The following is a 24,372-nucleotide window of genomic DNA, read 5'->3' on the forward strand; positions in this document are numbered from 1 at the left end:
GTCATGTGCACATCCCTCCTGTAAAGACCATATGATGCCACAGCTCTCTCCTAGAGCAGACGCCGGGCAGAGGGAGGAGGTGTGGGCTTACAGAGACAGCACAACACACCGCCTCTGCCGATCTGTCATAAACTCTAGCAGATTGTGGTTCACTTGTTTGGTTTTGCCAAAAGATTCTGACTTTGTTTCAATCCAGAGGTGAGGCGAGTATAAGTGAGAAGATAAGACAATCTCTGATCATATATAATGTCAATCACATAAATGTAACAAAACATAGCAAAATATACAATACAACTGATATATGCCCAAACTGAACAAACAGCTTCTGAACTACATCTTTCAATCAGGACCATCTCTTTAAAATTGCCAAAATTCAAATTTTCCTTTAAAAAAAAATATGGTAAAAGGAACAAAACTGAAATTTCCCCGAGTCCTCTCACAGGCACTGAGCATGATGAACTCCCCAGAGAAAGCAGGCTCAGCTGCAAGCTTGTGAACATCAGACAGCCACATGACAAGCGGAGTGTGCAGAACTAATGGATGAGCTTTGGTTTTGTCTTCTCTCCAGAGTCCTTGGCATTCTTTATCAAGCGGTACATAAAAGAGTAGAAGAATAAAAGATTGTCATACTGTCCTTTGTATTTCTCTTTCAGCATGTCACTATGGTAGTCTACCAGGAAGTAATAAATGGCTTCAATTGTGGAAAGGAAAGTATCTGGTTTCCCTTTTTGATGGCGCCAAAAGCAAGTTTTTCTTGTTTTCAGTTCAACTTGTAATAACTCTGCCAAACAAAGAAGAGAACATGTGAATACTTCTCAATCACATTACTATTGAGAACAATAATAATAACTGGTGCAATAATATGCGTTGATACACAATGATGATTTCATTACTTCAAGGGTTTTTTAAGCACAGATAAGTTCCTTCTATTCCCATTCTAAATAGGGTATTATTATAAATGTACAGAGGTACATAGAGAAACAACGTTGCACAGAATGGACTCGTGTACATCCCCACTCTCCCTGGTTCTCAGACCTGGTAAACACATTAAAAAGTCAACAGGAGAGTCTTCTAAGGGTTTCTATCCTGCTAGCTTCTACCCAAAGTTCCGTTTCAAATTTTGACTCGTTGACAGAACCTCATTACCCATTCGCAAAAAAGATTTATCTGATAATGCGAGGTTTTTTTCTAAAACAGTTTCCATTTTTATTCACTCTCTCTTTTTTCCTTTATATTTTAGTATAGGTTTTACCTGGGTAGGAGGAAGGAGAGAAATACTAAAGGAGGGACGATGTGGGATTCCCCTCTGTATGCTGTGAATATGTTCTATTATCATTGGTTAATAAAAATGCTGCTTTGTCCTATGGCAGGGCAGAATATAGGTAGGCAGAAAAACTAAACTGAATGTAGGGGAAAAGAAGGCAGGGTTAGGGAGACACCATGTAGCTACTGAAGGAGACATCAGAACCTTATCCGTAAGCCACAGCCTTGTGGCAACACACAGATGAACAGAAACAAGTTAATTTAAGATGTAAGAGTTAGCTAGGAATACACCTGAGCCATTGGCCAAACAGTGCTGTAATTAATACAGTTTTTGTAAGATTATTCAGGTCTGGGTGGCTGGGAAACAAAGTGCAGTCTCCAATTTCAGAAATGGTGCCCAATATTCGGCAACGTACATCCACATAAAGCCTAAGAAAGCTTATCAAAGGGCTTCTAGACCCACAAAAAACAGGAGTCAATTGCAGCTTCTTGGTAGTTGCATTTTTCAGATAGGCTCTGTTGCTGGTGCCTAGCAGAGGCACTGCTCCTTTAAAAGATGGCTTTCTGGTTTGTACTGGCAGCATGACTGGCTCTGGCTCTTTCTGGAGGTTCTGCTACAGAGCACTTAAATGGGGTTTGTGAGCAGCATGTGGCAAGTTGCTTAATAGACCTGCTGTGTCCCTGAGCTGGGACAATGAACATGGCTGACAGAGCTGGCTGGCAGTAAACACACCTCCACTATATTGAAAGGCTGAGAGAGGTAGAGCCAGAAGCCAGGGCTGCAGTAACCACACTGCCTACCATTTTTTAAAATGCTCCTTGTCAGAAAAGGATTTCAGATATGCAATAGGACAGATTTAGACATTAAAGACCTCAAAACAAGAGACATAATGTGTTTAAAAAAAAATTTACGTAGGCTTAAGAAAAAAGAAAATAGGTATAAGTAGTTATAGAAAAATAGTTTTAAAAAATAAATTATTTAAAGAGACAGTAAAAATAATATATAAAAAAGCTACATAAAAATGAAAATACACAAAGAATCTGAATTATGCATATTATTGTGTTTTCTTTGAATTTTTTGACTGCAGAGACATTTGCTTCTGGGGGCTGCTAAGCTAAACCAATATGTGTGTGTGTGTGTGTGTGTGTGTGTGTGTATGTATATATGTATATATATGTATATATGTATATACATATATATATATATATTTCTTAAAGGCATCTTGACTTCAAACTTTAAGTCTAAGGACATGTCACTTTGGAAAAGAGGTTCTGCTTTTTTTTCTCCAGAGGATAGAAAGCTGTGGATTCCTTCCAGGCTAATGTGGTTTGATGGAACAAGATCCCTTGAAAGGTCTCCATAAACCCTAAAAACATTTTGCCCAGAAAACAGCAGGAAGGAGTTTTGAGAAAACAATGACCAAATTCCCAAAACGATAATTTATAAATGTTTGTTTTCATTTAAAGGGGGTTGATTATAAATGGCTAATAGTCACAATCAAGGTCTTATTGAAGAAAAGAAGGGGTATATGATAAAGAAATAAATACTTGGGGCTGGAGAGATGACTCAGTGATTAAGAGCACTGGCTATTCTTCCAGAGGTCCTGAATTCAATTCCCAGCAGCCACATGGTGGCTCACAACCATCTATAATGAGATCTGATGCCCTCTTCTGGCCTGCAGGCATACCTGTAGACAGAATACTGTATAGATAATAAATAAAATCTTAAAAATGAATATTTTACATTGGTATAGACTTTAGTTTATTGATACAAATTAGAGGTCAATTTTGTTATATGTATATTTCTAGTCTTGTTTAAGGAATTGTGTTTATACATCTCATTTAAAATGTAATATATAATTAAAAATTATGGATTAATAGTCATCTATAATAATCAAACTTGTAGTTAAGTTTTCTAGATGTGCAGAGATATATTTCAGATGCATAGGTATTCTTCAAAGATCTACAGAATATAGCATTTAAAATATTTTAAGAACTTAGACTTTTCTCAACCATGAGACATGTCTGCTTCTGGCAGCACCAATTACTTCAGGGAGGTTGATGGCCACTGAAGAAACACGTTAAGGAATTTGCCTTCAATGTGACAAGGCTAGCCATTTAGGTAAGAAACTGCTCTTGCCTGGACTTCTTGATGGTATATTGTATGAACTACACATGCCTGACCCACATAAAAGTGACTGCTGAACTTTCCAAAAGATGGGATTGTCCTTCAGAGTTCCTGCTTCACAGAAAAAACTACCAGACATTCTTCAGGGCACAGAAGAAAGTGACTGACAAACTGCCAGTATAGGCAAAACAGTCTTTCAAATTTCCTGCTTTATGGAAAAGTCTGCGAGATACTATGGACCTGTAGATCGAAGATGGGTGCCCCAACATTACAGTAGAACTTTGGGTGACTGTCCAGGCAGGGAGATGTCTCTGTCAATTCTGGAACTTTGGAGGTTGCTTACAACACCCTTCCTGTTCACTTAGGTAATATTCTATCCTTCTGGGGTCTTTGATTGTTGAAGACAGACAGCTATAGCTATAGTTTTCCTTAGTTAGGATAAAAGATAAATTAGATAGGAAACTTTTGACTCACGATGAAATATTTTAACTCCAATTCTTGCTTGATATCTGTTTTTTTATGTGCAATTTTACTATGTTAAAGTTAAAACCTTCTTTTTTATTTAGGCAGAAAGGAGAGATGATGCAGGAGTCCCCTCTGTATGCTGTGAATATGTTTTATTACCTGTGGTTAATGAAGAAGCTACTTTGGTCTTTGGCAGGGCAGAATATAGCAAGGTGGGAAATACAAGCAGAGATAGAGAAAGAAAGAAGGTGGAGTCAGGAAGACACCATATACCTGCTGAAGAAGATGCCAGAACCTTACCAGAAAGCCACAGACTTGTGGCGATACATAAATTAATAGAAATGGGTTAAGATGTAAGAGCTAGCTAGAAATACATCTGAGCCACCAGTCAAAACATCTATAATACATGTAAGTGGGTGTATAAATATGCATACATAGTTTAAATAAAATTTTCTCATCTTGGCTGACAATGCTCCCTCCAAGAACCAAAGATCTAAAAAAAAAAAAAAAAAACAGGCATAAGGTACCCTCTTTTGAGTTGCTGGTAAATGTTGTCCAAGAGACTCCAAAACATTACAGGTTGGTTGCCCCCCAGAGGTGGAGGGTAAAAGTCCTTATGCTGAAGACACTATGTACTTCAGACTTAGGGTCCAGAGGTCCCTGCGTCGGCCCAAGAGTCTCTTCCCTGAGTACTAGCTTTCAGGGTACCAGAAGGCAACCATGCAAACTTCCAAAAGAAAGCAACCAACAGTCCTACCCAGCTACAATATCTATGAACCATAACAACAACCAGCTTAGCACGATATCTTAAGGGTACAATAGTGGCACCCATAATCTGGTGGTAACCAACTGCTCTCTAATTAACTTAACAAACCCACTAAACAGAGAAATCATGCCTGATACTAAAAACCTAGCCACTTACCCAGGGTTATGAACTCATGGCACTTACCCAGGGTTAGTGAACTCATGGATCCTGGAGAATCTCTTTATATTAAACCAGTATAAACCCTTAACTATTTTCAACATGCCTTCATAATAAAAGTCCTAAAGAAAGTAAGGACAGAACATACCACAATATGATAAAAGCTATATATGACAAACAATAGCCAAAATTATACTAAACAAAGGAAACAGAAGATGTTTAACAAAGGAAAACAGAGTATTTCCTCTAAAATCTTGAACAAACAAGAGTGTTATTTTCCTGATTCCTATTCCATATAATTCTCTAGCCAGAGCAGTAAGATATGAGAAAGACATAGGGAAGATCAAAATTGGAAAGGAAGAAATATTAATTTTAATCTATTGCTTCTTTCAGACAATGTGATTCTACACTTAAAACACCCCATGGGCTCCACTAGAGAACTTTTGGGTCTGATAAATACATTCAGCAAAGTCAAAGGATACAGAACCTAGTAGCCTTTTTATATAGTAATAATAGGCTTACAGAGAAAGAAATTAGGAAAAAGCAGTCCACTATAATTGTTTCAAAAATGAAACAAAGCAAAACCAACCCACCCACCTAGCAATAACCTAATCAAGGAAGTGAAAGATCTCTACAAGGTGGGGAACTGGGGAAAAAAAGGAATACTTGTACATTGTTGGTGGGAATGTAAACTGTGTAGCCACTATAGACATCACTGTGGCGGTTTCTCAAAACACTAATAAATGAAACTGCCTTATGCCTGTGAACTTAGCCATCTGGTTAAAAGAAACTAGCCAAGAGGGACACACTTCATGTCAAGAACTGCGAAGTAAAATGACATGAAACATCTTTAGGAAGAGTGGAACACTTCAGACAGCAGAGTAATAAGCAATCTAAAATGGGAACCTAGAAAATGGTGTATCACAAAGTCAAGAATGATTTCACAGACACACACACACACCACCACTGCCAACAGGACTCCTGAAGGAATTCTAAAAAGATGTACTATGTTTCAGCAAAGGAAGTAGGGAAAAAAGAATGTTGAGGAGCAAAAAGGTCAAAAGTTATACAATTCCAAACACACACCTCTGTATAAAACGGTAATCAGCAGAGGTTCTAGTTTGTGAACTAACAGTAAAAGACAGACAGAAATGATGAACACATGCGGTAGCAATGTGAGCAGGAGGAGACTGAACCACGTGCAGATGGAGGAAGTCCTTGGAGCATTTGAAGGGAGAGCTTAAAATGTTGACTTTGAACTTTAAAAAGCAGTCAGTTCTTGTTTTATACCATGTTGGTCCTGGGAACTGAACTTAGGCCCAAGCCACTTTACCTATCTATCTTTGAACTTTTTGAAATGCCATCTGCACAATCCTCAGAAAGAATTCAGACAGGGTTATTTTAAAACAAAATAAATAAAAATATAAAAAATTAAAACTTATTTCAGGGAAAAAGAAAAAAAAAACAGAAAAACTGACGTGTGGTAGTGTACCTCGGTGACTAGGGCTCTGGAGGCCATCGTGGGCTGCAGAGTGAGTTCCAGGCCAGCCAGAGGTACAGAGTGAACTCGTCTTCCCTGCTGGCTAGCATGGACACTGCTGGAATTGCTGCTCAGGCTGCTCACTCACTTTAGACCATCACAATACCAAGCTGCCGAGCAAGACATGCCTATCGTTGCGATAGTGACAGGACCATCTGGAGGCTCACCAACCTCTCTGTGACTAAGTCTACGGCCCACTCCATGGGAGAGAACTCACACTTGATACTTTAAACTTGGTCGAAAGCTTATGGCTGGGGAAAGCGTGACCAAAGGGAAGAACACACTACTGTGCTTTCCTGAAGGAACATGCTGTTAGACAGCTTTCTGAATCTTCCTGTTTTGACGAAGAGACCAGTGCTGCTCTCCGCCTGGCGAAGTTCCTGTTCACAGAGGGTCGCAGTCAGTGTGGAGGTGAATCTGGTCAAAGTACTGAGAATAAATGGCTGATGAGCCCTTAAACGTAAGTGGGTTCTATGTCATCTACATCTTTTCTCAGTGTGGCGATGTACCGCGTAACAATATGCTGAGACGCTGTGCGTAGCAGGGAGGAACAGCTGCCAGGCACCACGAGATCAGGAGCACAAGCAGCTAGGGCACCACAGCCAGGGCATCAACTGCATGAAATGAGTTCAACGTGACAGGCTCAGTACCACACCAACCTAATGCGAGCTGATAAATGACTGTACGCACAGTGCGTTCCACTTGAAGCTAACTTTTTAAGTATATTTGCTTTATTTTATGTGTATATATGTATGAGTGTGTACCACATGCGTGCCTCCAAAGAGGGCGTTGGATCCTCTGGAACTGGAGTTACATGTGAGCTAACATGTGGGTGCTGGGAACTGAATCCATGGCTTGACCACTGAGCCAAGTCTACAGACTGTTAGGATGATTCTTAATTCAGCATTCACAACACCACAATGGAAGCAGAACTCCTAGTACAGACATCTGGGAGATAAAGTGTGGCTTACTCAGCTCAATCAAATGAGAGTGTTTTAAGATCTAAAGGCCACGACTGTTCACAAACACACATGGACTGTTTCTTATAGAGGCAATTTGGTTTATTCAGAAATATGTAATTATGCCACACCCCCATTATTCCTAAGGAGGCAGAGAAGGCAGGGTTGAATCAGGACATGCAGAGCGTTGCTTTTAGAGACGCATTTCATGGTTCTGAACTAGCAGGAAATGAGAGGCATGCTTTCTATGGGAATCAGGAAGGAGTAAATAATCTTTAGTAAAATCTCATTTTAGGCAATGATAGTACCAGAATATTTATATTTAGCAAAATAGTACCAGAATAATTCCATTTATAGGTATTTCAGGGACTTTCACTTATATTCATTCATTTGAACCTAGAAATCACCTATAAGGTAATAATAAGAAAAATGTCCCAGAAAATTCTTTAGACTTGCTGCAGTCACAGAACCAAGAAGCTGTGGCAGGCAGTGATCTCTCACTTCTTCAAAGCACAGGGCAGTATGGATTCATCTACTAAATAACAATAAATTCTTCAAAGTCTTGTGGCCCACAGGTTAAACTAATTAGTTATCTAACAAATTAATTAAGCCAGTGAAATGTACTTCATACTTCCTTTAGTTTGGGAATGATTAAGGTTGTAGTACATCTTTTCCTGAGGGATCTTTTGGCAACCACACAATACCAACCAAGCAGCTCTCTTGTCTTCTAATCCAAAGCTGTTCAATAACTGGAAAAATCCTAAAGCTTTTAGAGAAACCATTGAGAATGTTGGAAGAACTGAGACAGGTACAAAGAAACAAGAGAAACAGTGTGTGTGCCTGGACTTCAGATTACTGGCTGTGGTACATTTAAACTGTTATTAGGAGTTCAGCATTTCACTCAAGTGAAAAGGCATACAGGGCTGGGAGATGGACGGTTCAGCGGGTAATGCACTTGCTGTGCAGCAAACGGACCTGAGGCCGGGAGGTGGCTCAGCGGCTAACACACTTGCTGCACAACACATGGACACGAGGCCAGGCGATGACTCAGCGGGTAATGCTGCACAAAACCTGGACCTGAGGCCAGAGACGGCTCAGTGGGTAATACTGTAGTACACACACCAGAGGCCCGAGGACGACTCAGTTGGTAAACTGTGGTACACACACCTCAGGCCGGAGACGGCTCAGCGGGTAATACTGTAGTACACACACCTGAGGCCGGAGACGGCTCAGCGGGTAATACTGTAGTACACACACCTCAGGCGGGAGGCAGCTCAGCGGGTAACGCACTTTCTGTATAACACCACGGGCTTGAGTAGATCCCAGAACTGTGGTGAATGCAGATGTCACAGCACACAGCTACAATCCCAACAACTTTGTGAGATGGAAGTAGAAGCAGAGAAGAGGGACAGTCAGAGGCTTTAAGTCAGCTAGTCTGGGGACAATGAACAAGAGGCTCTGTCTGAAACATGATGACACCAGACATCATCCTCTCACCGCATGTACACTCAGCGGCATGCATGTGCTACATAACACATAAACACATGTACATACACATGCACACATGCATCATATATACACATAAACACTTATACACATAGGAACTGTTTTCATAAAAGGCATAGAGAGAGAAGTAAAAAGAGAAATTCTTATAATACTAAACTGAGCCGGACCACCACTGTGAACTCACAGCATGCACACCTAATGTTTCCTCAGCTCTGAAGAAACAGCCTGTAGTGATCAACTGACAACTCAGCCTCTAGTCTCAGATCCTAGCAAACAAGCCACAGGTCTTACAGAAGAAGGAGCATGACTAAACTTTCTCCATTTTTCATTTCTCAACATAATGACTGCTTGATCCATGAATACTAAACACTACAGAGAAAGTCAATAGCCTGAAAGCTTTGCGCCAGTATACTAAAGGAAAACAAACCTTTACGGTGCAGAGATCTGGCAATCATCACCATCATTAGTAGTCAATTATAAATATGGAAACAACTTGTTTTGTATGCTTCCCGACTTAATGCAACGGTAAGTATATAAACTCAATTCAACGTGCATGAACTGTTCAAGCAGACAACTGATGGAATGGCAGGGGCAGGACACACTATCAACAATGACAACAAACGACAGACACGACCTGGACCAGCTGTAGACAAGCCTGGATTTATTCTTTCTTTAAAGTACCCTAACTATGGGTCTGGAAAGGGAACTGTGATTAACAGCACTTGCCGTTCATGTGCAGGACTCAAATTCGGTTCCCAGTACCTACATTAGGAAGCCTGCAACTGACTACAACTCCAGCTCCAAGGGATCAGATGCCCTCTTCTGACCTCCATGGGATCCTACATGTACATGCACGCATATACACACATAAACTTTAATCTAAAAAGTATGCTAACCAAAATATCTAGACTGAGTATAATCATGAGTTATGAAACAACCAATCTGACCACTTTACCAAAGTCTAAATCAAGGAAAATTAAATTAGGAAACTCTTCTAGATTAAGAAACTAAAGCTATACAAGCATTTAAAAGCCGAGTTAAAATCCTGTGTCGGGGAAATGTTGGGGGCTGTGGACCCCCAGACCCTGAATTTCCTGTAAACAACTTGTTTTTCCAATGCTTGCAGCTGCTCTCAGGAGTTCCTGATGGCAGGGGAGTGGTTTCTGGTGGGTTTGGCTAGGGCGTGGCTATCATTTAAGGATCCCTATATAAGCTGCCCTGGAACATAATAAAGGGGGCATTCTTGGCACTTTTGTTTCAAGGATGCCCCGTGTCCTCGTCTCCTCTCTCTCTCTCTCTCCTCTCTCTCTCTCTCTCTCTGTGTGTGTGTGTGTGTGTGTGTGTGTGTGTACGTGTTTAAATCTCCAGCCCCTTTCCAGGCTCACATACCATCTCATAGTGCAGGCGCTACAGGGGAAGTGTTACAAAAGCCATTATTGTATTCATCAGAGAGATGTGTAGACAGACTGTATCTTAGATATCGTACAAGTTCTGTTACTTTCTTAGGAGTGGTAACGGTGTTGTATTTATTATGTAGGAATGTCCTTATTGTTAAAAAGAGCAACAATAGAGTGCAGTTGTGCAAAGCCTACTGCTTACTTTAAGATGACTCCACCCATCTTGTACATAGATTCATAACCACACATAATACAGAAAGGGAGAAGAGAAATGGAGCAAATGTGAACGTTGAGTGTATCTTTTCTTTTCTGGGAGCTACAAATGAGAAGTTTTTCTAAAGGAAACTTATCAAGGAACGTCCCCAGACACATTGCCTTACCCCGAAGGCGCTCATCAGAGGTTATCTGGTTTGTCTGGCTCCAGGTGCTGTCAATAAAGACCACTCTTTTCAATGCTGGACCCTTGTGCAGGCTCTCATTCAAACCCGAGCCTCCCTCCACCTCAGTTCTCTTGAGTTTAAAAGGTGGCGCGTCAAGATCATCAGTTTTGCTTCTACTTTTACTTTCCATCCTTTGTTGCAGATGAAAAGAGACATCTTTTATTGAGATGGACTGAGGCCCAGGAAAAACAAGTACAACCTAAAACAAAGAAACTCAAGTTAGCGCCATGCTGCTGTGATCTTCAACATCAATTCTGACTTAAAACTCTAAGAAGACATGCTGAATGTCTAAAAAAGAAAATAAGCATTACATTGATTCCATTATTTGCTTCCTTCCATATATGGTAAAGTTTTAGCTTATTCCTAATAGCATATAATCATATTATACTACATGGAGATGTTAATTCAAAATAAGTTATTCACTAATTGACAAAGCCAAGTTAACAGTACCTTGAATTAAAACACACACACATTTCCGTGGTATGGTGCTATACTCCTATAATCCCAGCGCTAGAGATGCAGGGACATGAAATCAGGGCCAGCCTGGGCTTCCTAAGAGTTACAGGCCAGCCAAAGAGAAAAAAAAAAGGCAATATACATGATACTTTCTAAAGACAACCACTGGAAACTATTCAATGACTAGATACTATCTTCACTTGTATAATAAGGAAAGAGAAAACAAATAAGGCAGGTGGGGAAATGGTGTTGTTATTTACAGCTATTACTGATGGTACTATACAATAGTATAATATCGTGGAGACTGTGAGACACACTTGTAGGCTTGATATCTACAAGATTAAGAAAATAGGATCTTGAGTCTCAAGGCTAGCATGGACTACACAGTGAAACGCTGTCTTAGAAATATATAGAGAGTATAATGGTGTGTTCTAATTGATCAAATAAATGGTATTTAACTGACCAGAGAACAATACACAAACATATTACTAGATCTAACTCAGATGGGATCTGTAGATATAACTTTCTAAATAAGTTCAAATTATATAGAGACATATACTGTGAAAACATCATTGAAGTAAAATGCATATCTAGCAATAAATGAGCACAACACTAGATTGCTAAGAATAAGTTCAAATAAGTTCAGAAAGGAGATGGAGTTCCAAGCTCCCAGGAGGTCCCGAGTGCCAAGCCACCCACCTCATGATCCTTTCCTTCATATTCTGGGATGCACGGGTATGTGTAGATGCTCACGGAGTTGGGCGCCAAGAGCTTTGCGTGCACAGCGGTGCTTTTGCCGTCTGTTTCGTTTGGATGCTTAATGATATCGATCTTCAATGGAAGCTAAAGAAAAAAGACAAAATGAGTATAAAATTCTGATTTTTATGTCAATATAAACCTCTGAAGCTACACATTAAGTTCACACCAAGTTCCTATGAGCACACTTACAGATGGAGGCCATACTGTTTAGGCCAGAGTGCTAAGGATGGTAAGTCATCACAACCCCAATGGCTCCCTCGAGGCTGATCATGTGCCTTAGCAACTACTTCAGCACAGGCAACATGCACGCTGCTCTTAGAGCAATGATCCAGGACTATTTCATTTAAGTCATGAATGCAGTAAGTCCAGTTCTTCACATCTCAGCATTCGTGCCAAGGACATTTTAAAAAATAATTTCTATGAACTCTAGAATTCAGATTTAAAATTCAAATAGAAATCCTGTTCATATATTTTTCAAGTCATTTTACTGTAGGATTTTATGATTTTTGGCAATGCTTTTTCACAGCACAAATCAAGCTGCCAACAGGAAAAAGAGCAACAAAATCAGCCTTGAGAGCTTTGGCTAACTGTTCTCAAGTTAGACTTGATACAAGCTGCATTGTCCAAGTGTTTCCTTAGTTAAGTTCTGTTCAAAAATAATAATTCTCTTGGGTTTCCTGAGCTAATTTTTTTCTTTTTTATTATTTAAGTTTCTTCATTTCAGACTCTGTTGTTTGGTAAGTACATTTACCATCTCCAAGACCCTCATTTCATTCAAAGAAGGTAAGAGCTCTACAAACAGGCCCAGAAAAGCAGTCATTTTACTCTGAAATAGAAAACTGGTCCAGCATAAAATCAAATATGCTACATCTACATTCTAATAGACCTTAATATATATTATATAGATGCCACAATCAAGAAAATGATCTGCCACAGTCAAAAGATTTCCTAGTATCCTCTCCTCTTCCTTTCCCACCAGCCAGTTGTCACTTCGGTTCACTTTTTCCGGGATCTTATATAGGTAAAATAATAAAATATGGTCTTTACATCTGGTGTTTTTAACTCAAAATAACAACTTTGAAATGCCTAGATATGGCTCATCACTTGTTCTACAGCTCACCCTACCCCATTAAAGACGAGACTTAAGTGGAGAGGCAGCCGCAAGGTCACAGGCCATGACTGAAGTGGAACAGCATTAGCAGAGATGGAAATCACACAGAGGCAGCAAGATGGAGTCTTGTGGAGAGAGCCTTACCTTTGGAACCCAGAGAGGAGCTGCATTCGGAGACAGAATCTGCCTTGTGAAGGACAGATGTCTGAAAGGGTGAGACAGACCCTTCGGGTGCCTCCAAGGCTATTTTTTAAAGGAGTGGTTGCTATATACTACAAAGTAAACCACATTTCCTTTCTTTTTCTTTCTGAACAATTATGTGAAGACAGGATGCTATAAACAGTATACCTCAAAGGGATGCAGGCACAAATACATACCTCACGCAGTTTCCAACTAGGATTTCAACATCATTATTCTCTTTCATCCCACTCAGCCCAGGCATCATTTATGACACGGGGTCAATTGCATGAAATCAACATAACAATTTCTAACTGTAGGAAATGCATCATCTAAGTAGGCAGCTCAGAGACAAGTTGATGAGCAGAGCTTAAAACTCCAAAGGCTCACATTAATAGCTCTGATTGACTTTACATCAAGAACACAGAACAGATTTTAAAAATGAACAAAAAACCAAGCAAGAACACAAAATCAAATGCTATTAATGAGTTTTGCAAATGATGTACACTAATTTAATTGTATAATGAAAAGGAAGTTTTATGGACTAAAATCTCCAATTACAAGACAATTTCACATAATTCACAAACTCAGGACCCAATCTAGGCCACCATCAGTTCTCAACGAGTGAGTCTGCAGCTTCTGGCAGTATAATATCAAGGTGCATCAAGTGATAGGAATTTATACTCATGTCTGGTTCACACCTTTGTCAGGAGAATCACATAAATATGACATGGCAGAGTAAACACTACAGAACTGACTAGACCAGAGGGCAGTCTGAAAGAGGTGGTCTACTTTGATTATGCAACAGGATGCCCATTTGTCTTCTAGTGGCTATGTTCTTAACAAGAGACTTAGCACACACCCTTCTGCTCAGATATAGCAAGATGCCACCAGCAGGAAGGCACAAGTGCTTCCCCAAAGCAAGCCTTTTCAAACAGGGCTGCTGAAGCTGGAGGTTTTTGGTTTCTCCCTTCTTTTTTATCTTTATTCATTTCTTATAGTTTTCAAATTCTGCATCGAATAAAGGTATGTCTGATTTATTCTTGTCTTACTTTTCTGTTGCTATGGCTAAACACCATGACCAAAATACTTATAAAAGAAACAGTTTATCTGGGGATAACAGTTTCAGAGCATCACAGTCCACGACCCTCATAACAGGGAGCATAGCAGAGGGCAGGCGGACATGGTGCTGGAGCAGGAGCTGTAGCTGAGGCTTTACATCCTCAGACACAACCACGATGCAGAGACAGAGAGCACAGGGAACTGCTCTCTTGAATCTCAGCTCCAGCCCGCAGCGACACATCTCCTCCACCGAGACCTTATCTCCTAACTTTCCCAAAAATTGGGGACCAAGTATTCAGATACATGAGCTGATGGGCCATTTCCCTGCAAATCACAATTGCCCAGACTAAAACTTCAGGGGTAAGAGGGACTTACTCCTGTGTCCTGCTTTCCAAGCAAGCTCTCTGGCAGCAAATGCTGAAGGTTAGTTTAAAACTGAAGTGGAATTTACAAACAACATTGTTTGGACTATTTCTCTTAATATATATCAACATATCAAATTTTATGGGCACTAAAATATACACTTTAGAAAACTCTACAGTTGATCAAATAATTGGCATGGTTTTTAAGTACTTCCAGTAAATGGTGAGTACTGCCACTGGTTTGGAAAATAAACTTGTTAAATTTCTATCAAAATAGTAGCCCTATAAATACAGCTTTTATCTTTTTGACCTACAACCCTATTTTGAACATACTTTAAGATAAAAAGGTTTTTCTTTAATGTCTTTGAGACAGCGTCTTACTAAGTAACCCACGTCTGCCTCAAACTCACTTCATAGCCCATACTGGCATCAATCTAACCAGCCTGCCTCAGCCTCCCGAGTGCTGCAAGTACACTTGGCAAGGTAAGGTTTTTAACGAGACATTTTCTTTATGTGCCAGTGGCATAAACAGAAGACAGGACTCTGACGTGTACCGTGGCTATTAGTGAGGACATTAACAAAAATCCTTAATCTCAAACTTTTATTATTTTCTTTTCTGAGCAAACTGGAAATGTATTACCTCATTCTTGGCCAATAAACTTTGACTTCTTTTTCATGTGTGATTTTAGACCCCCCCCCCCCCCAGGACACCATGGACTTCCAACATGATTCATGTAACAAAATAAGCATTAAAATGTCTTTCATAGTTCAAGTCTAAATAAACATTAAACATCACAATACATATTTCTGAACTCAACTTCAATTTGTTAGTGACAAGTCGCATTTGTGCTAGGTGTAGAAGTGAATACTGTAAAGTCGTAATACATGCTGATCACACGTAATATACTGACTTCTCCCATTTGGGTCAATGCTAGACAAGTTAACACATACATAATAAATTCTTTAATTACATATAAATAATCTATTAACACTCTACTTACAAAAAGTCTTGATAAATACCACAAACCATGAAAAGCAATGGATTTAAATCAGCTTTCCGAGTGGTTTGAAATCACTGTAATTACAACACGGTCCAATGTGAAGGGCCCGGCCTTTACATTTGAGCTTAGTTTAGAGTGAGCTGGGGCTATCTGCTCCATTCTACATATGTGATGGAGAAAGTCACCAAACCTCCGGCAAACTCCCTCCTTGATTCTGCCTATAATGTTTATCCAAGGACTTGAAGTCGCTTTTGAAGCTTCTTCAGGTGAGATTATAAAACTGTCTTCTGTAATTAATTTTTTAAACTAATTAATGTCATCAAAATTATATAATTTATTTCAAACTCAAGTGATTTTTCTAGAAACAAGAAAGAGATACAGTTTTGATCAAACTATCCATTAATACAATTCACTTCCAAGCTCATTCAATGTATTAGAGTAGGCATAAGCTATCTTTAAAACTTGCATTTTTCTAGTTTAAAACCAGCCTCTTACTTGTACAAGTGGAATCTGCTCGGTGGGCACATTTTCCACGGGGACATAGCAGGTATAGCAGTAGAACATCCTTGAGCCACCGCACTGGAGGCACCGTGACCTCCCACTCCGCTGGGCCTTATGAAGCACTTCCTGAGATGCTAAGTGTAAGTTCTGAAGTGGGTCTTCCGAAGCTACGGAAGCAGTTTGGGATTGTTTTGCTTCCATACAATTTCCATTACTTTTTTCACTTTCTTGAGGGAATACAGATGGACGGAGAGCCATTCTTTCTTTGAACCAAAATGTTCTGTTTTTAAACCATGTGTCATAGGTGCACCTGTAAAAACTAAAAGGAGAAGGTATGTCACTGTACTGCTGTTACAAATAAAACTGTCCAATATTATTTACGCTGTCAGGGCTAGCATTTACCAACAGATATTACTAAGTTAAAAACCCACTGAACTGATATGCTTGAAAATACAAAATTGAAAAACAATTCAAAAGAGCAACTTCAGTTTCTCTTACGAACTATTATTCCAACAGAAAATGGAAATGTGCTATATTAAAAACCGCTTCAAACATAAAATTTAGACACTGATAGTCCATTTTGATAGTACCAATTTGTCTCAAATATGGCAATTTTGATTTAAAAATATTAAGAATATAATGAATTTCTGTTTATATCATACAGAAAAACCTTCAAGCATGTAGACTTTGAACTGACACCCGTGACAGAACTCTCACGGTGAACGTCAATGACAACAAGCTGCAGTGTGAGCGAAAATCAGTTGGCTGTTATGAGCTATTATGAACATACACGCTTTTCTTCTTCCCGTGATTCTGAACACTGTTCTTCTTAAAGCTCCTTCCCAGGGCAGGTCATAGAAAGTCTAGATTGTTCCACTTTCATAGTAGACGAACAAATGCCCACTTCAAAATGGGTTCTGCACTACACCTTGGAGGGAGGACAGCTGAAGAACCCGACAGACCCTGATGGTTCCCTTTCACTCTGCTACCAACTCAGCCTACAAAACACTCTCTGTAAGAACCCAAGGCAGGGGCTTCTGGGAGCTTCTGGGCAGTTGACTATGCAGGGGCTCACACAAGGGGAATTCATCCACACACCGTAGGGCAGTAACACCTCAACTGCACTGGGAGGAAGTGCCTGAGCATGGGGCCCTTCCCTACTTCTACCTGGCTGCATGTTTCAATATGTTAAAATATCCTTTATAATAACCAGTAAATGCAAGCACTAATGTTTCCTAAAATCTGTGGGCCACATGAGGAAATCAAATGCATCTAAACAGGGGTTGAAGGAATCTCAGCCTGTAGTTAGTTGGGAGGAAATTCTGAAGGCCCAGCTTGTGCGTGGTTATGAGGATGCAGCAATCTTGGGAACTGAACTGTCAGCCTGTAGATTCTAACACTGTCTTCAGTAATGTCAGGGCTGAATTTAAGGGCATACACTAGCATCCACCATAGAATTACTGCTGGGGGGAAATCCCCACACCTTTTGAGATCACAAGTATCCACGATAATTACGGAGTGAGAGCAGAAGAAAACACGCCATTCTGTTCTTCCTAACATACACATGTTCTACAAGATATATTCTGCTCCAAATATAACTGGAGTTATGGTTGAAATATGGTCAACCATAACACATATGCTAATGCTGAGACAGCTACAGACAATTGAATTTGTAAATATATATATGTGTGTGTCATAAGGTGAAATATATGATCTTAAGACTTCTGAACTTTTCAAAAGTGCATACCCTTCCAATTTTCTAGTAAAGATACAACAATGTAAGAACTTCCCCCACTTAATATTTTCTGTGCAGGTTATGTATGTGCACGTGTGTGTGTGTGTGTGACGATTAATGAGAAAGAGGGCATGAGGGATATGAGTACATACCTAAATATGTGGAGAGAGACACAGCTGGAGTCGTGGGGGACTGGAAAGACTGGGGAAACAATGGCTATTCCCAAGAAACCAACAAATAACGAGCATCTTAATGATCTATTCATTATGCAACTTAGGCTGAAAAAATTAGTTTATAATTCTTCCTTCTACCCAATGTCTCCAAAATTAATCACATTCATGCAGTTTCATCTTGTCTCCTTTTACACATAACATCTATATTTAGGTGCAAAGTCAGATTCTAATTCAGTTCCTTATTAATCCACACAGACAAAGCCCAGTCTTACACTTCTGGGTACTTATTTATTACTGGGTCCACATATTTGATATGGAGAAATGTATTCATTTAGAGGCTCCTTTCAGGAAAACTTTCCTTCTGGCAAAAGTAGAATTCTTTCCGATTTACCTATTTATGATTTTTTTTATACTTTTAGATAGATTCAAATACTTGTCAACAAAATTAAAACCATTCTGTAAAAGGCATCCAGGATGAATCTCACTACTCAACTTTCGGGCTCTGCACAGCCCGGCATAGATGGCAGGCTGATACTTAACTTTATTTTCCTCAAAGTGAAGTAAAAGGCTAGCTTTTCCATTACAGTTTGCCTCCTAAGGAACAGTCTTTAAATTTCACCTATCTTGAATTGTGAACTAATTCAGGATCAGACAAAACCGTTTTCAATATCTGTTTGTGAAGTACTAAGAATTGCTCATATAATTTGTACAGGCACAATAACTACTTTTTAAAACATCCGAGATACCTCCATTTTTTTTAAACACAGAACTAGAAGCCTCCTCCACAGAACAGATTATATGATAGGCAGTGTGTCTTACAAGTTTTAATTTGGAGTCCAATCATAAGCAGTCCTGAAATGTTGCAAGGTTAGGTAGGCATCGCTACTCTCACCCAACCAAGTGGAACTATCAATGCAAAGTCTTGTCTTACATTCCGAAGAAAGAGACACAAGAAACGCCTCTGCTTATTGGCTAATGGTAACAGCATACACACCCTGTCTTCCTCCTTCCGGGACCACCCTCAAACCACTCCAAAGCCTGAATTACATAATGGCGCTCACAGGGAGCTGGCCCTACAAGGATTGAGCTCCCCGATTTGGGAAGCCTGGTAAATCGTCATTTAGGCCTCAAAACACTGAATCTATCCCCACAGGCAAGAATCGCGGCGCCTGCCCGCAGTACGACCTCAGCGGGGCCCCGGCCCAGCCACCCGACCCGAGGGAAGGCCGACCTGCTCCACGCCGGACTCGCGGTCCGCACGGCCTCCGCTCCGCGCGCTCTACCCGGAGCGCTTTCTGCAGGACTCCGCTGGGCGGGAGCTGCGGTTGCCAGGGCCACGGTGACGCTAATCGCTGCGCATGCTCGGAGGGAGAGTCCCACGGACAAGCCGGTTGACCTCCTTCCGGAAGGGAAGTCCCGCCTTTGCTTTCTCCGTAAACTGCCCCTAAGGAACAGGCCCCGCAGTGGCCGCATTGGGGAACTGGGAACGAGTTCCAGAAAAGCACTCTCGAGGTAGTTGCCCTCACTCTGCTTTACCCCACCCTAATATTATATTCAAGAGAACTCAGACTTGTAGCTTTATGTGGCTGTGTCAGGTAGTTAATGCTCGGTAGATGTCATAAAATACGCAGAGTTGGCACTTACTGTACTTTTGAATATATGTGGATAACTTATTAAATCATCTTTCTATGCCCCACCTCAAAGAAACCTAAACAATAATTGTTAATTAGAACCAAAACTATCATATATCAAATTATTTAGTGAGGGGTAAATTATGAGAAACTAGCAAATGGGAGAAAAGAATAGAGCCTCTGTGGACTCACGAATAACAAGGCCAGGGTACTAATACTTACCAGACTAGAATTGATATAAAAATTATATTAGTGTTATAGTAAAATTGAAACACTGCAGGTCCCTGAGTAGCAGCAGTGGGCAGCAGGTCCCAAAACCACCGAAGGGCACAAGGAGCAGCAGGTCCCAGGCAGGGAGAGTGTGGCGGGTGAGATACTCAGACACACCATGCAGATTGAGGTTGGATATTTATTTAGTGGGTTATGGAAGAAAAGGGGAGAGGGAGGAAAAATGGGGAAGAGAGGGGAAGAGAGAGAGCCGGGGAGAAGGAGGGAGGAAGGGAGGAAGGAAAGGGAGAGAGGAGAGGAGCCATTGCAGCAGCAACCTCTTTGGGAGAGAGACAGAAAGGAAAGGGCTTGGGCTTCAAAGAGGAAGGAAGATCTGCCTGCCTGCCAAAGCTGGATGGAGGGTGTGGGCAGGGCTTGCCTCTTAAAGGAACAGGACAGACCATTACATTCCCATCTCTCTTTTTAAAAAAAAAATAATAAAAAGGAAGGAGGTTAGACTACAACAGGTTAAAGGAATTGGGGCAGTGAATTCTCAAGACTGCTTCCTGCTTATTTGTGGGCGTTGTCTTGGGGGGTACCTGAGAAAGCTGGGTGCTGGTCACATACTGGGGTAGCTGGTTTCTTTGTTCCTGTCTGGTGTTTGTGGTATGGAGATGTCTGGTGTCTCTTACACCTGTTTAAGGTATTGGAAGAACAGAGGACAGAGTTAAGTTTAGGGGGAAAAATTAGGACCAGGGAATTGAGAAGGGTATATCAGATTTGTTTAAGGTGGATCCTTTAATTCAGCTCCCTGGAACTTACAAGATTTGGGGGGGGGGGTTGTTAAAACATAAGTTTTAGACATCAGAATGACTATGACAGATGTTTTTGCATAATGAAAAGTATTTTTAAGACTATGGAAGACAGCATGAGAAAGAAATTTGATTATTTGTATTTGTCCTCACACTTTTATAACTTGCACGTACACACCTTAACCTAACTTGTATTTGTAACTTACCGAAATTTGTTTGCTGAGGCTGTCATTTTAAACAATAAAACCTCTCAGCTGTCAAACTGCATCAGAGATCTTTGAGAAGGATAAAATTTTACTTGAGTTATTGATTTAAAAACGACAGAGAACTTACTTGGTTGGCATCTAGAGCTACTCCTCAGGGTCCTCCATGGTTGCTGAGGGCCGTATTTGTCTTTTGCTGTTTAGCGCAGGTCATGCCAGGCTCCAGAAGGTCCTGTGGGCTAAGAAATCTGTAGAAAGACAAGCCTACCTTGACCTGAGCAGCTAGGCTGTCAATTCCAACGATTCTGTCCACGTCTGGAGATCTTCAGTTTAGATGAAAGGCAGTTTTGCCCAGTGGTCAGTGCTTGGCAGTTGAAGCAAATTGCAGATGGACATTGTTCTGTGCCCATTTGTCTTCTGTATTCTTTGGAGGAAATAGAGCGCTGCTACCAGGAGCCAACCTGTCTCTTTTTGTTATGAAAAGTTTTTTTTAATAATTAAATATTTAAATGCCATATTCCCCAGATCTCTGAGCAGTTGAGGGCTGTTTACTGGGCATAGGTAAGTTATAGAATCTGCCTGGAGAGCTGGGTCCAAACTTGACTATACTGGCTCTCAATAGATAAAGCAGGATTGAATTAAGAGACTTAAAAGTACATACCAATTTAAAACATGAGACTTACTGCTTTGTAGTCTGGAATGAGATACAAGGAACAGACAATTATAACATTTAACGGTAAACATAGGTGCATTTAAGTTATATGTATGTATGCACACACAGAGTGAACAGGAATTGGGCAAAGTGGATGTTCTTGGTAGGCCCTACCAAAGGCATTGCACTGTACAAAACACGCATATAACAAAGTCAGCAACGGGGACCAGGCAGGAAATACCTCAGTAAAGATGGCAGAACTTGGTCACCTAAGCTGGCTCTCAGTTAAGATGGCGTTACGGTCACCTGACCTCTGTTAAGACGGCGGCAGTCACATGTATGGAGAAGCCAAATTTTTTTGAGCCACGGGAGTTTTGCATGGAGGCGTGATCCGCCCTGTTGCCGAGCTGCCATGCTACAAGCCATGGCAAGGAGAAAAGGCTAGAATTGAAAAAAGAAAGGTGAAAGAAAAATCTGGAGGACCCTGGGCCCCCCAATCGAATGCACTGCACAGTATGTGCAGCGCTACCACGGGAGGACTGACTCTTGGTCATGCAGGCACATTTTTAGCTATGGGAAGCAACAAGAGATGAATGATAGCAAAGGGCTCAGCTGTAGCTGTGAAGGCAGTGAGTGGCTGGGGGCTAAAAGGGGAAAACTCACCACCGAAGCTGCTGGTGTGGGTAGAGGTCGGCATTCAGGCAGATAGAATGCAGAGCTGTTGTAAAGAAACCTGGTTCTGGAGCCCAGGGTTCCATGTGTCCTCAGCCAGCCCACCCACAGGCAGGAGGGAACATGGAGAGCCTGGCTGAGATACAAGCACCAATGCTATGGTAAAAATAAAACAAATCAGCACGGTTCCCCAAGTAGCTGCAGTGGGCAGAGGGCACGAGACCACAGCGGGCCACCTGGTGGGAATCGCCTGAGTGGCCTGCAGGCCATGAAGGCCAGTGGGTCCTAGTCAGGGAGCCACATGGTGGGTGAGATACTAAGATGGATAGGCACACCATGCAGAGTGAGGGTAGATATTTAGTTAGTGGATTATGGAGGGGAGAAGGGAAAAGAGGAGAGAGAGAGAGGGGGGGGGAAGGGAGGGGGGGAGGGAGGGAAGGAGGGAGAGGGAGAGAGAGAGAAGAGGGGAGAGGAGAGGAGCCACAGCAGCAACTATCTCTTTTGGGAGAGAGACGGAAAGGAAAGGGCTTGGGCTGCAAGCAGGGAGGAAGATCTGCCTGCCTCAGCAGTGGACAGGGGTGGGCGTAGGGGGATGGAGTAGGAGGGGCTTGTCTCTTAAAGGGACAGGACAGACCATTACAAATAGAACAATAGACATTGGTCAATATATGAATTCTCAGAATCACACCCCAAAGTGGGAGTAGGGATCTTTGCCATGAGTGGGAAATTCTATTAAAAAATAGAATTTAAAAGAGGCTGGAGAGGAGCCTTATAAAGCTACTTACCATCCTTTAGACCGCTCTTTTTGGGCGAGGTGCCAAGGACATTAGCATCAGCAGATAGGGAACAGAGACACACATAGCTCCATATTGTCCACCCTCCACAGTCTGAAGATTTCCCTTCAAGAATGTAAAAATGTTTGTAAAAATGTTTCTTTTATTATAAATTACTATGAAAGCATGATAGCACTGATTTAGCTGGGGAAGGGGGAAAACTTTCTGGCTGGGGAAAGCAATAACTAAGTTTCTAAGCCAGGGATAAATAGTTTACATGCATATTCCTTTTTAATGTAAAATGTAAAAAAGAAAATGTGTGCTGTTTGATCACAGCAATTTAGTTGTATGGATGAAAATGCAAGTGTTACTATTTACCAGTGTTCTAGGGTGTCTGTGTAATAACCACTCCAAAGTAGAGTAGTTCAAAACAACCATGTGGTCTAGTGCACAGTAAGATGGATTTTCTCTTGTAACCCGACTGGAAAAAAACTGAGCATACCATCAGAACTCCTTTTGGTAAACTCAATATGTGACCTGGATGTCTCACAGTGAGCAGGAGCATAGTAGACTTAGTAGCTTTGGCTGGGAGTTTCTATTGCTGTGTTAAAAGCATGACCAAAAGCAATTTAGGGAGGAAAGAGTTTATTTGGCTTAAATTCCAGGTCATAGCCCATTGAGGGAAGCAGGAACTAAGACAGAAGCCATGGAGGACTTCTGCTCCCTGGCTTGCTCCCCATTGTTTACTCAGCCTGCTTTTTATACACTGCCTAGGGGTGGCAGTGCCCCCTTCTTCCTCCCCCATGGGATTGGTCCACCCACATCAATCATTAATCAAGAAGACACAGGCTTATCTACAGACAGTTTGATGGAGGTGTTTTCTCAGTTGAGGTTTCCTCTTCCCAAATGGCTCTAGTTTATGTCAGGTTCACAAAACCTAACCAGAACACACTCCAAATGGGATGCTGCCTAGAAGGCTGAGATGACATGTCTTTTTGACCTATCTTCAAAACAAAACAAACAAACAAACAAAAAACAAAAGAAAGAAAGAAAGAAAGAAAGAAAGAAAGAAAGAAAGAAAGAAAACAAGAAAGACCGTGTCACTTCTCTCCTATTCTTTTTGCTTGCAAAGTCAGATATTAGGCCTGTCCAGATCATAGGAAAGGAGACATAGTTACTATATCCAAAAGCATTATCAAAGAGTTTGCAGCCTTTAAAATAAACTAACATAGTGCTTGCTGCTATCCCAGGAAACCACAGAATATCAAAGGCTTAATACAATAAACCTTGCTGACAAAAGCTGTCCCTCTTTAGAAGAAATATTAGGCTCAGAATCACAGGTTTCTTATTTTCAGTCCTTTAGGTACCTCCTAGGAATTGGAACAATTATCTGACAATATAGGAAGTATAGTGACTCAAAACCATGCTCCAGGGTAGGCCTCATTCCCAGGAGTAATTGTGCAGT

The 24,372-nt window shown here is 41.0% G+C and overlaps 2 protein-coding genes across 4 annotated transcripts in view; one reads left to right on the top strand and one right to left on the bottom strand.

Moving 5' to 3' along the window:
* Positions 1 to 210: 210 nt before the first annotated feature.
* Positions 211 to 19,227, bottom strand: Dtwd1 (DTW domain containing 1). Of its 3 annotated transcripts, none has more exons than XM_038329978.1 (5): positions 19,189 to 19,227; positions 16,044 to 16,368; positions 11,776 to 11,919; positions 10,561 to 10,819; positions 211 to 781 (listed from the first exon to the last, which is right to left on the bottom strand). In XM_038329978.1, the coding sequence occupies exons 2-5, from the start codon at positions 16,305 to 16,307 to the stop codon at positions 534 to 536; spliced, it is 915 nt and encodes a 304-aa protein (XP_038185906.1). In that variant the 5' UTR covers positions 16,308 to 16,368; positions 19,189 to 19,227; the 3' UTR covers positions 211 to 533. The 3 variants fall into 3 exon arrangements, with proteins under 3 accessions (XP_038185906.1, XP_038185907.1, XP_038185905.1); XM_038329979.1 differs by lacking the exon at positions 19,189 to 19,227 and adding an exon at positions 18,777 to 18,888; XM_038329977.1 differs by lacking the exon at positions 19,189 to 19,227 and adding an exon at positions 17,937 to 18,057.
* Positions 19,001 to 24,372, top strand: part of Fam227b (family with sequence similarity 227 member B) — a 161,971-nt gene continuing 156,599 nt past the window's right edge. The window contains exon 1 of the mRNA XM_038329974.1: positions 19,001 to 19,469. The gene's annotated coding sequence lies outside the window, so the exon portion shown is untranslated. The remainder of the gene's footprint in view (positions 19,470 to 24,372) is intronic.

This window comes from Arvicola amphibius, chromosome 5, assembly GCF_903992535.2.
Source record: "Arvicola amphibius chromosome 5, mArvAmp1.2, whole genome shotgun sequence".
NCBI classification, from domain to species: domain Eukaryota; kingdom Metazoa; phylum Chordata; class Mammalia; order Rodentia; family Cricetidae; genus Arvicola; species Arvicola amphibius.

Bases quoted from the DNA above. Each gene is read 5' to 3' on its own strand.
- Dtwd1 (XM_038329977.1), bottom strand. From the start codon at position 18,049: ATGAATAGATCATTAAGATGCTCGTTATTTGTTGGTTTCTTGGGAATA. The intron at 11,920-16,043 runs GTAAGAGGCTGG...TTTTTTCTTTAG, and splicing joins AGCAGATTCCACTTGTACAA to CTTCCATTGAAGATCGATAT. The intron at 10,820-11,775 runs GTGGGTGGCTTG...TCTTTGTTTTAG, and splicing joins ATGAAGGAAAGGATCATGAG to GTTGTACTTGTTTTTCCTGG.